General features: G+C 48.5%; 1 protein-coding gene across 1 annotated transcript; it reads left to right on the top strand.

Moving 5' to 3' along the window:
- The first annotated feature begins 854 nt into the window (after positions 1 to 854).
- Positions 855 to 15,085, top strand: FUS (FUS RNA binding protein). The gene is made up of 16 exons (XM_029913295.1): positions 855 to 938; positions 1,632 to 1,764; positions 2,357 to 2,414; positions 3,442 to 3,596; positions 4,540 to 4,681; positions 5,074 to 5,270; positions 5,703 to 5,895; positions 7,505 to 7,539; positions 9,028 to 9,060; positions 9,374 to 9,483; positions 10,444 to 10,573; positions 11,757 to 11,858; positions 12,482 to 12,620; positions 12,713 to 12,801; positions 12,945 to 13,098; positions 13,740 to 15,085. Exons 1-16 carry the CDS (start codon positions 855 to 857, stop codon positions 13,777 to 13,779), a joined length of 1,794 nt encoding a protein of 597 aa, XP_029769155.1. The 3' UTR covers positions 13,780 to 15,085.
- The last annotated feature ends 1,830 nt before the right edge of the window (positions 15,086 to 16,915 follow it).

The raw sequence follows: 16,915 nt of genomic DNA, 5'->3' as shown, positions 1-16,915 counted from the left end.
GGCCAGTGGTCTAGAACCCAGGAGTCCTGAGTATTGGTCCAGTGCGTTAGCCACTACTCCACACTGCCCTAAAAGCAAAACAACTGGACAAATCCACCTTCTTCAACCGATTCAATGAGCTCTTATTGGTATAACAAGCTAGACAAGTGTTGCCTGCACACAGACCTACAAACATATCTCTCAATCTATCTCACACACACACAAACCTCTCTCTCTCTCTCACACACACACACACACACCCCTGGACACAGACCCACAAATCTCTCTCTCTCACACACACACACACACACCTCTGGACACAGACCCACAAATCTCTCTCACACACACACACACACACACCTCTGGACACAGACCCACAAACATCTCTCTCTCTCTCTCTGTCTCAGACACACACACACACCTCTCTCTCTCATACACACACACCTGCACACAGACCCACAAATCTCTCTCTCTCACACACACACACACCTCTGGACACAGACCCAAAAACATCTCTCTCTCACACACACACACACCTGCACACAGACCCACAATGCTCCCCCTGCACACAGAGCTGTCTCTCTCTCACACACCCAGACCCCACATGCACACACTGCCCTAAGCACAGACCCTGCACACAAATCTCCCCCTCACACGCATCCAGCCACACAAAAAGAGACACCCCGCAAAAAAGCCCACACAGAAAACACACGAAAACAGCTTCCCCCCCGGATCCTCAGCCGCTTTGGTTCCTTCCACCCTGCCCCATGACCTCATTCCTCCGCCCCCGGGTGGCCGGTACCATTCCCCTGCCCGAGGGAGGGGGGCGAACAGGGGCTTTTTGTGCACAGAGAAAAGCCGCCCGCCCCCGCCCCATGGCGAACAATGCGCCCGGCTGCGGGGGGCCTCGGGGGGATCCAGCAGCAGCACTGGGCACGCTCAATCCCCCCCTGCTGCCGGTGAGTTGGTACCGGCCGGCGGCAGGGGGTGGGGGAGGGGAGAGTATATGTAGCGCCCGGGTGGGGGCGGGACGCTCAGTCCAGCAGCAGCGTGTGGAGAGGGGCTCGGGGTAGCAGGAGCAGCAGCAGCAGCAGCGATGGCGTCTAACGGTGAGGCCGGAGGGCGGTTACAGAGCCCGCTGGGCTGGGGGGAGAAGCGCTGCAAGGGCCGCGCCCGGACCCCCCCCCGGTGCATTGGGGGGGCTCGGGACGGGATCAAACCCCCGGGAGGGGGGGCTGAGGGAGCCATGCGGCCCCCCCGGAAATGGGGGTAAATTGCCCCATGGTAACAGCCCCCAGGCGGGGCGAGCCGAGCCGAGCCTCATCCCCCCCGGGGCGGCGCATCCGCTGCACACGGGTCTGGGCTGCGGAGGGCGAGGGACGCGGGGCGCTCCCGCCATCAGGGCGTGACCCCCCCGCCCGGGCTGCGGCGTACTGGGGGGCATTGTGCATTGTGGGAAAGGGGTGGGGCAGCCCTGGGTCCCCTGCTGTGGCCCTCGTGGCTGCCATTTTGTAGCTGCCCGTCCGGTACGCTTGGGGGGTCGGCCCCTTTTTCTAAACTGCGCCACTCAGGCCTTGGGCCGCCATTTTGTGGTGGGGGGGAGGAAACCACTTCCCTCCGGCGCGCGTGAGCCAACTGCGCCTGCGCGCCAGAGGAAGGCGGGGGCGCGAGGCGTCGGGCGGCTGGTCCGGGAGCGCGTGGTGGGGGAGAAAAGGAAGGGTGTTGCGCAGAGTAACGCCTGCTCGGTGTGGCGACTAGGCGTGCGCGCCGCTAGGAAAGCGGAAGGTGCGCATGCGCGGTAGAGACGGGGGGGGTCGGATGCCGCCCTGGGTACGCGTGCGCGAGTTGGCGCATGCGTGCTGTTCCTTTTTTTTTTTGCCGCAGTCTTCCATCCGGGTACTGTACTTCTCGCTCCGCCCCTCCCGATCGCGTTTGGCGCGTGGCGCGGGCTCATTGGACCCTAACCGCCCAACCAACCGTCATCTCCCTCGCTCCCCCCCTTTGCCTTTAAAAGGGCCGCCCAGCGCAGTGTGTGACGCACCAGATAGTCCCCCTGGACCCGTAGTGCCCCCCCCCAGGGTTAATGCCTCCTTAGAGCTCCTCTAGGGGGTAAATACCCCCCTGCCACCCACAGCTGCTGGGGCTGTAAATACCCCTCCCCCCAGTGGCCATAGGAACAGAGTATGTCCCCCCAGTCCCCACTGCTGTGCTACCCACCTCAGGGTGAATTGCCCCGGTGATCCATGCCCACTGCCCCGGGGTTGGGTCAGGGCGGGGGGGGGCCAGTCCTGATGGCTGTAGCAACCCCCTCTCCCCCCTCCATATCTAGTTGCCCCGCAGTGTCCCCTCTCAGGAGCTGGGCATTGGTTTGGGGTCTAATTTGTTCCTTTTCCTCTCTTGTCTCTTGCAGATTACAGCCAGCCGGCCACCCAGAGGTAAATGTCCCCACTTCTCTGTTACGGAAGTGGCGTGGTACAGATTTGTGTTGGTACCTGGTGCGAAGGACAGGAGTGTTAGATACTCCTGCCCAGCTGTCAGTCGGCTCTGCAAAAGGAGGGCAGTGCTGGCTCATCACTGGCACATTGGGAGGATTCATCCTGGGAATCTTTTCCCTTCATCCCACTTCCATTGGTGTCTTAGCTCAGTGGGACTATCTAGCCCAGTATCCTGCCCTGGATCAGAGCCGTGGGCCTGCATAGCCCAACCCCTCCCTGCTGCCCTGGATTTAGACTTATGGGCCCATCTAGCCTGGTATTCATTCTCACTCCCTGTGGCCTGGATGGGATCAGTACACCTATCTACCCCCTGCTCCTGTTTTCCAACAGTGGCCAACATTAGCTGGTTTAGAAAAAAGTCGCCCACTACCTCAGAGAGTTAAGCAATAACCTGACCATAAAGGGAGCCGCCTCCTAGAATTTACCCCCTTGATTTGTGAGCTCTTTGGGGTGGAGACTCTACCTAGTACAATATTGCAAAGGTTCATGACTGACTGCTAGTTGGCAGGACTGGAAACTTTTCTATCCCTTGCAGCATGCCTGGGTACTCTTAAACTCTGGGTATTTTTATTATCCTTAGGAATGTCCAGCTCAGTCACATGTCTTAGGCTCTAACTTGTCTCATTTTGGGTTTTGAGGATTAATCAGTTAATATTTGAACATGGCAAAAAGCTCTTCTCTACTTATTGCCCTGTAGATCAATTGACAAACCCGATCAGTCCCTGCTGTTCAAATCTATTGATTTGTGGCTGCTCCCAGCATTCATGGCTCCTAACATGCTGTGGTTGCTCCCAAATTGCAACAAATACAATGCCATGATGTGTCATGACAATTTCCAGATTGGTCTGCCTAGGTGTATGGGACCTTTGAAAAACTCTCTCTAAACTGTTGCAGCCTTAACTATGGAGTCGCTGCCTCCTATCCAGAATATCAGAACTGACGGATTTCTCTGATCATTCTCCCTCAGCTATGGGGCCTACCCAGCACCACCGGGACAGGGATATTCTCAGCAAACCAGCCAGCCCTACAGCCAGCAGAGCTACAGCGGTTATGGCCAGTCTGCAGACACCTCAACATATGGACAAAACAGTTACAGTTCTTCCTACGGCCAGAATCAAAGCTGTAAGTGCCACAGTCTCTTGATCCAGGTGCACTGTGGGAGATTTTCTCAATTCAGGCTAAAGTGAAGCAGGTTTTCACTGCCAGTATGTCCCATCACTTTATCAGTGCTAAGCATTATTTCTTCTGTGACATAGAGCCAAGTATTTGCCCTTCAATCTGCTCTCCAGATGGCCAATCCCATCAAAGAACCCATTTGTTAATGCAGCTGTATTGCTGGTTCAGTCCCTACCCCAGCAACTATTATAAACGCAGCATAACCATTCTCTGGTATGTGCCTCAAGGATGTGTATGCTCTTTGGTCCAGGATATCAAGGCTACCGTTACTCTGTTGCCAGCTTTCTGAATAGATCATAGTAGTGCCTTTAACACTTTTCACCCCTGCTGCATAGTACAAAATCTGGCTTGTCCGTATCACCTTCCATCCTACATGGGTGAGACAGTGAGTCTCTGCATCATCTGGTGTATGTATGGGTTAGAAATTGCCTAAAGTTTGCTGCACTGCGTGGCTTCCTCCCCTAAGCTGTGAATTGTGCATCTCTTAACCAGCTGCTGTATCGCATCCCCAGAGGTATCTGCATTTCAGGGCTGATAGAGGCATTCCCCATATGTAGAGGTTTAGGGTGATACTTATTTCTTACCTAGTGCTTTAAATCAGTAAAGCTCATGTCATTGTCCCTGTCTTACAAATGGGGAAACCGAGGCACGGGGCAGCAAGGAGACTGCCCAAGGGCACCCAGCAGGCTGGTGGCAGAGCTGAGAATAGAACTTGTCTCCTGAGTCGCGGTCCAGTTCTCGATGCACTAAGTAACACTGCCTTCCCAAAGGAGCTGTGGAGGCATGAAGTGATCTGCTGGTGCCTCAGTTGTTTCAGTGCAGCTCAGGTATAGAAGGGACCCAGCCTCACCATGTTTTAAGGAGCTCTTCATTTTGCTTTTTTTACTAGCTGGCTACAGCACTCAGTCAACACCCCCAGCTTACGGAACAACTGGGTACGGCAGCAGCCAGACCTCTCAGACCTCTTATGGGCAACCCTCATCCTATCCTAGCTACTCCCAGCCACCGGCAGCCAGCTCGACAACTGGAAGGTACGGCTAAAGAGTCCTAATCTTCCCATAGATCTCCCTACATGTGTCCCTTCTCTTTCTAGCATCCTGTGTCTGTGGATCTCAAAGCACTTTGCAGACACTTCTACATTTAGCATCACAACACCTACTGTGAAGTTTGAATCTCATTTTACGGCTTGTGGGGGAGGGGACTTGCCCAGGGTCACAGTCAGTGGCAGAGCTGTGTGTAGAACCCAGGAGTCCCAGCTTCCCCTCCCAGAGCTGGGGCTAGAACCCAAGAATCAGTCTGGTGCTCTGTCCGTTAGACCATGCCACCTCAGTGATCAAGGTATCCTACAAGCCAAATACCTGGTGGATTGAAAAGAGACTTGATGTGTATTTAAAGGGCAATGATCTTTTTTTTTAATCCGTAGTTATGGAAGCAGCTCCCAAAGCACAAGCTATGGCCAGCCCCCAAGTGGAGGCTATGGCCAGCAATCCAGCTATAGCAGCCAACCACAGAGTTCCTATGGACAGCAGCCTTCTTACAACCCTCCACAAAGCTACGGGCAGCAGAGCCAGTACAGCAGCAGTAGCAGCAGCGGAGGAGGCGGCGGGGGCAGCAGTGGATGTGAGTTGATTTTAATTGTACTCCATGTGTCAGGCTTGAAAGCCGGGGAAACTTGGTGTAGGGGGAATCCAAATTTGTGCAGCCTGATGGTGAACTGTAGTCACTACAGTTCTCAAAGGAGAATTACAAGTGTCTTAAAGCTGATACGTTGCCCTCTTTTTAAGGTACATTCATGCAGACATCTTAATTTTAACCCCATGAGTTTATTTCCTCTCCTTCCCAGCCTGCAGGCTTGGCTGTTGAGAGACTGTTGCAAGGTTATGCAGCAAGTTGGTGGTAGCTCTGGAAATACAACCCAGGAATATGAACTCCCAATGCTGCTCTAACCCACTTCCCTTCCAGAGCTGCGGATAAATCCAGGAGTGCCCCCTGCTCTGACCACTAAGATTGTCCTCTTTTTTTGTAACTTTGAGCACATGTTCTTCTCTCCAGCCAGCGGCTACGGCCAGGACCAGTCATCCATGAGTGGTAGTGGTGGCAGCGGCGGTGGCGGCTACGGTAGCCAGGATCAGAGCAGCTACGGAGGTGGCCAGCAAGACCGTGGTGGCAGGGGCAGAGGAGGATATGGCCGGGGTGGCTTTGACCGTGGCGGAAGAGGCAGCCGTGGCGGTCGTGGAGGCATGGGGTAGGTGTCGAGACGCTTGTGGTGGGAGAGGGAGTGGGTTTAACTTTTACTGTCTCTAGCACTGTCTGAAATTAACATGTTAGGGAGGGTGTTGCATTATGTAGAAGCTCTTCCTGTATGTATGGGTGGAATGCCATATCCTCATACTGCGTGTGGTAAGGGAGTTGCAATGTTTTATGGGGGGTAGAGATTGAATGGCAATAAAAGCTTTTCTTGTATGTGTGGGGCAGACTCCCACTACTGTCTACCTTAAGAGCCAATGTAGGTTCAGATCTACAGTAGACAATTTATGCATGGGGGTAAAATTACCCCACTGGTGGTTACTATCAGAGTTGTGTGTCTGACATCAAATGTGTCTTAACATATCGAATGCACAATGTGAATTCCAAGTGCTTGCTGAACTTTCATGTTACCCTGTCTAGGTATATACTGAAGGTTTATAAATATCGCTATTCAAAGGGCGTATAAATCTCTACATCAAGGGTTTATTTGCAATTTATCTGGTGCTATAATCTGTTCACGAAAGCACCTGGGTCATGTTGGTAAGAAACAAGGGATGTAAGTCTCCTCAGTCAGAGGAGAAGTTGTCGTCTTTCCAACCTGGTTGCTTACAACCTGTGTAGCAAACTTGGTTAACTCTGTGGTCAATCCACACACTGGAGATATTCCATGGGTTAAAGGATGTATTTGGGCACCCAATTAGCAGCTTCAGCAGCTGTGATCACATTTATATATGACTTGCTTTTGGTTTATCTCACTATACACACAGAAAAGCAGTGTCTTAAACTGCCCTGGTGTAACAATCCTCCCTCAGCAGAGGGTTGCTCAGTGGTCTATTAAAAAGAAACGATAGGTTGAGAAACAGATGCTAAATAATATTGATTGTGAACTCTGTTGATCGGGAGTTTAAATTGTTTTTTAGAAAGGTGAGTATTAGATTGGGGGGGAAATCCAAGTATTGTTGATGTTACTTGTTATCTGCTGTTAACACTACATGTTATCTGTTAACAAACTCTGCGTTTTATGTGCTACAGGTATGAAAGTCAATGAACTTTATCAATTCTCCACCTTCCACATGTTAGCTAAGGGTGAGGAAGGGAGAGAGCTTATGTTAGGTCCAGGCTTAGCAGTCAATCAGTTTATTATGCTATGCTAGGGAACTTGGGTTGGCTTTTTTATATGCTTTCAAAGCAAATATCCTATGTATCTATGTTTAGGTGGTATCAACACCGGGGCGGGGGGAATACACTGTACAAATAAGTTGTAATATACGGTTCATGGATTCGTACCCACGCTAGGACTGCATCGAGGAGTCAGCGTTGTCTCGAGTGTACATCACGACGGCTGAAGTAATAGGAGAAGGTTGGAAGCCAAAGTTGCACTCGTGTTAGATTTGTCCATTCCACTTTTACAAGACAAAAAGGGTGTATTTAAATAAATAAAAAGCCTAAATATGCTGAGGGACAGAACAAGGTTGAAAGGAGCGTTCTTTAGGCTTTCAGGAAGAACTGGAAAAAACAAGTGTTGCTCAGGATTTTAAGATCTGGTAGTTTTAGTGAACCTTTTAGACATGGAAAAAGCTTCATTATCTTCTAACTTATCTCCTCAGCGGTGGTGAGCGTGGTGGCTTCAATAAGTTTGGTGGTAAGTCCAAAGAGTTCAAAACTTGAACCAAAAAAAGTATATATATATTTTCCAGAGACTTGTCTTTCATATGCAGAACCTTTATGCGTTAGGAAAAGCCACCATTTATCAGATATAACCTATGGGAGCACCCTCTGCAGCCCTCTATAACAAATGAGTTCTTGAGATACATATGGTGTCACTTATTTCTACGTCCACTGGGCTTCTACTTTGACCAAAGTTCTTGGTGCCAATACATCTTGGTTGAATGTTTTGCAACAAGACACACACACAAAAGTGTGCTTTGGAGAAAGAAAACAAAAGTGCTACTTCCTAGAAGTGTCTGGTCTGTGTGTGGTTCCTTTTTTAAAAAACAAAACACACAAGAAGCTTTAAGTGCTGGGGATTTTGGGGGTTAAAACATGGTAATGGAATTGCATGCAATCCTGAGGAGAACGATGCAAAGAGTTTACGTACCTTTTTATGGTTACTGGTCAAGAAAATGGGGGAAGTCCCCAAAAACTGCAATGAATTTTTGGTCTTGTGTAAACTTCCCTTTGACTACATTATATGGTTTTGTAAGCTTATACCTTAAGAAAGATGGTTTATATTTAAACTTGTATCTTAAGAAGAAAAAAGGTATTTTTGCACTCAAACATACCAAACAAAATATATCTAAACACTTCCAGGAGAGTTCCCATGGGTTTGCTGAAAAGGGTTTGGCATGAATGATCTCTTGACCAGGTCAATTTAGTTTTAAGAGACCAGTGTTGGGCATATGCTTTTAGGTTCATTAAGATAATTATTGATCTGATCTGGGTGTGATTAAAGGTATAATGGGTGAAATGTCTAAATATAGCAAAAATACTAATATATAAATGGTTTGTATAGGTAAATAATGGTTTAAATGAAACAAAGCTATATTTATGCAAGGTTAGTTCACTTTAAATGTGTGGCATGGGCTAAAGACACTATATCGCTGCATAAATCTTAAAGCTGTTAACTGTGTGGTTATATACTGTGATGCTAACCAGGGTAGCAAGTGGTATGATGCTACAACCTGATGTTACTGAAAGATATGAATGACAAAGGTGTGTATATAAACATGTGGACAAAGATCTCTTTGGGTAGCAGCTCCTTAAATTGTATACGCAAAGGTCTCGATTTAAACAGACCTCGGAAGGTGATACTAAGCAGAATTAAACATGTGTTATGAGGGCTTTTGTAGTTGACCCTCCACGTAGAGTTGGAAAGAGACGTTTTCTGTGTATAGTATGACATCTGAAAAAGGAGTTGTCACTGGTTTTGCAGCACTGTCTTCAAAGTACCTTAAGTTGTCTGACTTCACAGTATTTTTTGCCTTTGGCTAAAGTAAAGTAAACGTAGGCTCAACATCAGAGCACATGTACCAACACTGGCCTGCTGTCTTTAATATGTTTAGTATGTGTGGGAGATGAGTTTGTGTTTCCACCGACTAACTAGATCTCTCCTTATTTTCATGTGCAAAAGGGCCCCGGGACCAAGGACCACGCCATGATCCTGGTACGTGACTGTTCCCGAAGAAGTGAGGGTTCACAGCGTCAATTATTTCTTATGTTGTGGGAGTGTTTTGTGTTAAGGAGATGATCTGAAGTTGATCTAAGACATAAGCATCATACCCATTTCACAAAAAGAAAAGCTAATTTAGAGCAGCTTAAACTGACAGCTTGCATGAAATTCTTGTGTAGCCTGTGTACCTACTAAGGTGTGGTCTTGTGACGCTGTTACGCAGCCATTGCTGTAGCATCTACAGTGGGGTAATTTTTTTCTCTTGATCCTTGGGTATGAAATTGAGTGACACTCACTTACTTTGCAGCTTCTGAACAGGATAACTCTGACAACAACACCATTTTCGTCCAGGGACTCGGTGAAAATGTCACCATCGAGTCGGTCGCTGACTACTTCAAGCAAATAGGAATCATTAAGGTACCAGCACAGGGAACTAAATAGTCTGAGTTTGCAAGAGCAGCATGGCGAAATGGCACTCTTGTCATCCTGTACCCCCTGCCCTTAACGTACAATCCAAGCACTCTTACTGTGGAGGGAGTTTGGTCTACTAGCTAAGAATAGGAGAGTCAGGTTTCCTGTGTTTCTGGTTCAGGGAAGGGGGAGTATTGTGGGATAGGGTAGATGAGATGGGAGCTCAGCACTCCTGCATTGGACTCCCAGTTTTGTCGTCATAGAACTGGGATAATCGCTTCTAATGAGCAAGGCTTAGTTTGTTAAAAAGCTCTGAATGATCTGGATGGAAGGTGCTCAGTAAGCAGTATACAGATATTACTGGTACCTTATGTTTAGACTGTGGTGCAGCGCCAGTGTGGATCTGACTGATACAAAGGTAGTCCCTGGTGTGACCATCTTGCCAATCCTCATGACTAAGGCTATGTTTATGTCATGGAAGTCAGGAATCTGTGGGACTGGAGCTGGCAGCCAGCAGGGCCCTGGGAGGGCTCCAGTGAAAAGGTGACAGCCTCCTCATGTCGCTCCCTACAAGGTCCAGCAACAGGCGACAGCCTCCTGAGGGGGCCCTCTTCAGGGTTATAGCGACGGGCAACAGCCTCACACGGAGGGATGGGGATGCCTAGGACCAGCAGGTGGGGGTGTCCTGTTTTCGCTTTGGGAATTGTTTATTGCCTGTGACCTGCCCATGACTTTTTTACTAAAAATAACCATGACACAATTTTAGCCTTACTCATGACTTATTGTTGATGGTTTTCGGAGATCCTTTATATGCTGATTTCTCAAATAGTCCCTAGTCTAAAGCAATAGAATATTTCCTTCCATTTTTCAGTCCACCCAACAAGGGAGGTGGACAGGGTAGCCTTCAGCCATAGGTTAATCTCCAGAAGCTAAACTCATGAGATGTACCCCTTGTTTGTGTTTCAGACAAACAAGAAAACTGGGCAGCCCATGATTAACCTGTACACAGACCGTGAGACCGGGAAGCTAAAGGGGGAAGCCACTGTGTCTTTTGATGATCCCCCATCTGCCAAGGCAGCCATCGATTGGTTTGATGGTAAGTTGCTTCCATCCAGCTGGGCCAAGGAGCTCCTGAAGAAGCAGCATAAATGGTGGAGCTGGGAGCCAGGACTCTTGGGTTCTGTCCCTGGTTCAGGGATGGGAGTGGGATCTACTCTACTGGGTTAGAACAGGGGAGGAGTTGTTCTAATTTTAGTAGTGATCTGTTCAGTCACTTCCCTTCTGAATCTTAGATTTTTCTCTTTGTGAAATGGGGATGATACTTACGTCTTGCATAATACTTGGCTACTTCAGCACTTGATGCTGCAGTCATTCGAGTCAAGGGCATGTCTTCAGTTGACCTCAGCATGAGTAGGATTCCTTCTTCATGCTATGTCTTAAGGCTCGTCTACATTTGGAAGTTAATTCAAATTAAAAGTGGGAAGTGAATTTTAAATGCTGTGGCTGTTTCGGAATAGCTCCATGTGTGGACAACCCTTAGCTGTAGTGCCCTGCTTTGATTCAGAGACCAGGGGGTTAAAGTGCTGCTGGTCAGGAATCCTGCCAGTGTTCTTTCAGTGGAAAACAAGTTGCCTAGAAATGAGGGTTGTTTTTTCCTGTGGGAATATTTCAGTTCTGCTGGAATTTTGTTTTCCATTAGGGAAAAAGCCACTTTTAGTTGGCAGGACATCCATCTGCATCAATATGACAATCTCAATCATGTGAATTGTAGTTCAGGTGCCTCATGAGCTCATTCCTGGGCTAGACTACATCTCCCAGAATGCACTGTATCTCAGACTAACAAAACACAGCTGTGGAGTTGTGCATTGGAGATGCATCTCCATCAATTCTAATGCCAGAAGAGGGACCACTGTGATATCCTGTGTGACACCAGGCCAGAGAGCTTTCTCTCTCTCCCCCCCCCCCCCCCCCCCCAATAATTCCTGGAGCATGTAGAAAAACATCCAATCTCGATTTTAAAATGGTCAGTTATGGAAACAGATTATTTTAATCAGAACTTCTCAATTTAAAAAAAAATTGATCCTAAGTTTTCATCCCAATGTGGGACAAAATCAAATCTCCAAATTTCCATCGCAGGATAGGAATTATTTAAAAAAAAATAAATCAACCAGCTGTGGGTTAAAGTGGGGTGGGAATATTCCTTTTGGACCATCACAACACCAATCATAAAGCTCTGTGTAAGGTGAAATTGACATGTCTGGTTTCTTTCTTCCAATCAGGAAAGGAATTTTCCGGCAATGCCATCAAAGTCTCCTTCGCTACCCGGAGGGCGGACTTCAACCGTGGTGGTGGAAATGGACGGGGTGGCAGAGGCCGTGGAGGTACTTAGAAACGTGTTTGCTCCTGATGGGGATGGGTGCTCCACCCATATCAGGAGAGCGGCCTGTTTTTCAGGATCTGGACACAACCAACCAAGTCTAGAAGCCATTAACAGAGTGGGCTAAGGCCCAGCCATAGACACTTTAAACATTTGATCAGTCAAAGGTCATCCCTGTTAAGTGCCCCCCCTCCTCCCTATCACATGTGCCTACCTGTGGGTTATAGGTACACAATACACCTGTGGGTCAGCCATAATTTTTGTATCCACTCTTCATTTGCGGCATAATCTTACCTGTCAGTGCATGCTGGGAAAATCTGCCTCCGCACAAGTGACCAGATGTAACACAACACATGGGACAGTGCATTGTGGGATCCCTGGCTGGCCAGTGGGTAAGCACAGTTAGGGGGTGTGGCTGAGAGTGAAATAAGTCGTGATCTGGTTGTAGTAAGTTAAGCAGAGGCTGCTAACAAGAGACCTGACTGCTGAATCCAACTCTCAGGTGCTGTTGTGGTTGAGCTGGGGAGTGGCCTGCACGAAGGATCAGCACTCTGGGGGTTGTGGATGCAGACAACCATGTCCCTTCCAGAGACGCTGATCCCTTTGCTACCTTCCTCCTTAATGCAGGGCCCATGGGTCGTGCTGGATTTGGAGGTGGAGGTGGAGGAGGCAGTGGCAACAGTGGCTCCAGCGGAGGTAACCGAGGTGGCTTCCCCAGTGGAGGCGGTGGCCAGCAACGCGCAGGGGACTGGAAGTGCCCTAACCCGTAAGTAGAGGCTCTGGCAAGCGGGGGAACCAAGCATTAACTCTTGGGTTTACCTGATATTAATGCCTCTCCTCAAACATTGCATCTTCCAGAGCCTGTGAGAACATGAATTTCTCGTGGCGTAACGAGTGCAACCAGTGCAAGGCACCAAAGCCGGATGGGCCCGGAGGACCACACATGGGTAACTTACACCATTCTGTTTCTCCTGCCCATCAGTAGGGGGCAGGCCTCGTGGGTGGGTGAGATTGTGTATGCTCCGAATGCTATTGCCTTGGAGGTATTCTTGGCACCAATTTCACTCCCTGTGCTTTTTTCCCTCCACAGGAGGAGGAGGATTTGGGGAAGAGCGCCGTGGAGGCAGAGGGGGTTATGACCGTGGCGGTTTCCGAGGAGGACGGGGCGGCGATCGTGGTGGCTTCCGAGGAGGCCGAGGTGGAGATCGGGGCGGTGGTTTTGGGCCAGGAAAGATGGATAACAGGTAAAGCAGACTGGCACAGAAAGGACATGATGCTATAATCTCTGTCCTGGGGTTTACTCCTGGTTCTGTAAAGCTGCAAGTGTGACTCAAGGTCTGGAAAAACCTGCCCTCTGGTGACAATCTCCACCTAGTCAGTAGATCCCAGAGAAGGTTAGGGGGTGGCTTGATCAGTCTACAGGCACACAATTCAGTGGGCTGGCAACTGAAGGCAGACAAATTCAGGCACGGGGTTATTTTTTGTTTAAATTGCGAAAGTAACTAACCATTGGCACAACTTACAAGGGTGGTTGTGATGGATTCTCTGTCACTTGGGTCTTTAAATCAAGCCTGGTGCCTTTCTCGAATGTTTGCTGTAGCTCTGCCACACATGATGGGCTGGATGCCGGCATCGCTGGGTGAGATTCTGGCCTGTGTTGTACTGGATGGTCAAGACTAGAGGATCATAATGGTCCCTTCTTATCATAGATTAATTGGGCAAGTCACTTCCCCTCTTGTAAAATGTGGATAATGCCGCAACATCTAAAACAGTTATTGACTTGTTTCTGTTTATAAGGATCACTCAGCTGCTTGTGGGTGAAGCTTAAAATACTTCCCTTATTCTGTCCCGCGCCTGTCCTAACCCTTCCTCTTTCTCTCCACAGGGGCGACCACAGACAAGACCGCCGTGACAGGCCCTATTAAGACTGTACAAATTCCCAGACCATGTGACTTATACTTTTTTATTTTGTATGTCAGACTTCGTGCTGCAGACTGTGTAAAGCTCGTTCCATTTGTGTAAAACTTTGTATTGCCCTCTCAATTTTACCCATTTTCCCCCCCCCCCCCCCCTCGTATCTGGAAGAATCCCCTACATTAAAAAACCCTCATTGTTTTAGTTGCTGTGTGTAGCTTTTTTTGGGGGCAGGGCTTCAATAAAGGCAACTTCAGTTTATACCGGAAACCTGGGGATGCCCCAATGCTAGCCATGGGTGTTTAATATACGTAAATACATTATGCTATGAACAGTATTAACGTGTAATTGAGCAGACGTAAGCGGAGAAAGACATCTTGATCTGTGGTTGAAATGTGAAATTCTTGATTTACACTTGTACATTAACATTTGAGTTCTCATCTTTATTACCTGAAGCACCATTGTCCAGCATAGGAGTGGTCAACTTAGTAGGGACATTATTATTGTGTGAGCCCTCTTATCAGTGTCTACATAGAAAGTTTGCTGGGGTTTTTTGGGGGGGCAGGGAATGGATGGAAAACCATGTTTCTGGGTTTTTGTGCTACCCCATGGAAAGTGTCGTAGCTGCAGAATTAGAAAGCGATATTCTATAAAGATCTAATACAAATGAGATGTGTGTATTTATCTTCATGCAAACTACAGGGACATTAATCTACACAAACTTGAATGTGTTTAACAGGTATGTAGAAGTGCCACCTCATGCAACAAATTTTGTTCATGCATAATTAGTAGAACTATTAAATTCCAATAGATACGCAAATTATGTGCACACCTATGCAATCCTATTGCAGACTACAGCTGCACAGGTGAAACTGGTGAAAATTGTTAGTTTGCAAAATTTTATCCCTTGGCCTAAGGTACAAGAGGGTTTTTTTCCCCCTTGTTGGGGTGAATTTGGAGTAATAGTCTGCTATGGTGATGAGCTACACAACTAGGTGAACAAAAAGCATCCCTGTTTTTCTAGAATCAGTTCGTAAGCTTAAACCCACACGAGCAAGGATGTTACCAGCAGTTCAAGCTTATCCAGGGGTTGCTCAGACAGCATTGTTGTCCACTTGCACAAAAATGGGCATGAGTAAAAGGTGGACACATCTGTGTCAGGGACTGGTAAACTTCTCTTAAAGTGCTATTGTAGAAAATTTCAAGGGAGCAAATTGTCCAGGTCAATCTTATGGTTGGAGCTGCAGTGTGTATGAATGTAATAAACTTTAACTTTTAAACATGCTGAATAAAAAACAACCACAGGTTATAAATGTGTATCACTGTTCAAATGTTTCTTGATTTCACAGAAGCTTCATGGCTTTGTAAACAAGGCGATAGTTTCTTGTGCTCAGCTATAAGAAACCGCAAAATGGAAGGTGTGGGATGTAGTGAGATGTTGCATGATCTTAAAAATCCAGGTCAGGGGTGTGAAACAACCGCAAAGGGGTGGTAAGCCTTACAACCTACTTTAGGGGTGTAGTTTTAAAGGAAGGAGACCATCAAACATGAGGCAATTATACTAAACTTCATTATACTAACCTCGCCTGCGTGGAACCTATAGCTGCTGTTCTCAAAATCAAGAACAGGATGATGGATTGCTTTGGGAGTCTGGTCCTATTGCAAAAGCTTTTCATAGCCTAGTCAGTGCTGCTGGCAGAAATGTGGTACAGGGGTGAAAGCATCACCTTGTTCTCAGTGGAATCCAGTTTGAAAAATATTTACAGGTACAATTGGAGTTGAAGTGTGGGTCCCAGGCAGCAAGAGTTCAGACCCAGCTGCCACAGACTTCCAATCTCTGTCTCCCCACTCACTTTAAACAAAAAAGTGATTGTGAAACACATTGCTCTGCTTGAAATGCTTTGAGGTAGGGCTGAGCCATGCTAGAGGGAGTGTGAGCCGAGAATACTGCAATGCACCAGTTGTGGCTGTGTTACCTGCCATAAACCACTTGTGATAGAGGATCAACAATGGTCTCTTTCCAGACTCATGCCAAAGGACTGGGAGGCCAGATTAAAGTACCTATTGATAGAGGCAGCGCTCAGACCTTCCTCTGAGCTGAGATGGTCAGACTTGGCACTGAATACCTCACCATTGGGGCGGAGCGCTCTTTCTGTTGTATGGGAGTCCTGGCACTGTGCACCATGGCTGGTGCAGAGAAAGACACGACTGGCCAGGAGGGAACGCTCCCCAATTCTGAAGAAGGTTAGACACGGAGTAGAGCAGAGTGTGACTTCTATCAGGCCACTCTTCTGCCTCAGCATTGCAGGCTGGCACACTTGACTGCAGTCCATATGCAGACGCTATTGAGTCTGGTCTTAAATGAGCCCTCTGCACTGGAGGGACACCATGGCACAAGTGCCACAGCAGGGCTGTCCACTCTGGAGATGTTTGCTGCAGCCAGAGAGCTGCTGGCGCTTCTGTTGGCACCGTTGCAGGCAGTACAAGAGTTGGTGGTGCCAGTGGACAGGAGGGAACATGTAGACCCCAGCTGCCATCCGGTTCTGGCCCTGAGGTACCATCTAGAGGGAAGCCATCCTTGCTGGCCCTGGTGCAAGCCTCCCCGCCCCGACACCGAAAGGAACCGCACCGCCATGGTCCCTGGAGGAAAGCTCATCTGATTCTGAGGATGGGTCGTACTTCTCTCGTCTGAGGATTCACCCTCGTTATCCCTCCAGTCATCCTTACCCCCAAGTGTTGGGCCTAGTGGTCAATAGCCTATGCCAATGCAATGGCACTTGTGGAACCCATGGGGGTTCTCCCTGATGCCAGGGTCCCATTTGAGATGCTCTTACTCGATGGCCTCCGAGAGAAGGGAACCTCTGTTCCACCGGGCAGCACCCGACCCGGATGCTGGAACCGAGCCCACTACTGAGCTGCAGGAGCGGCATCTGTGGGATCCCATTGGCACAGAAGGAGAGGAGGCTGGTGCAGTTCACCTCCTCCTCCCTGGACGAGGCAGTGACCAGGCCGGACGTGTCGCCTCCTCAAGACAACTCTAAGGTCCACTAGGAACCACTGAAGACGGTGACCTCAAACTTAGGCTTGCAGTCAAAGAGGTAGTGAAAGAATCCTCCCATAGCCTGGTTAACATCCTGGCCATTGTGG

The sequence above is a fragment of the Terrapene carolina genome, unplaced genomic scaffold (genome assembly GCF_002925995.2).
Source record: "Terrapene carolina triunguis isolate 2854851 unplaced genomic scaffold, T_m_triunguis-2.0 Scaffold571, whole genome shotgun sequence".
In the NCBI taxonomy this organism is placed as follows: domain Eukaryota; kingdom Metazoa; phylum Chordata; order Testudines; family Emydidae; genus Terrapene; species Terrapene triunguis.
This window is presented reverse-complemented; position numbering and strand designations above follow the sequence as displayed.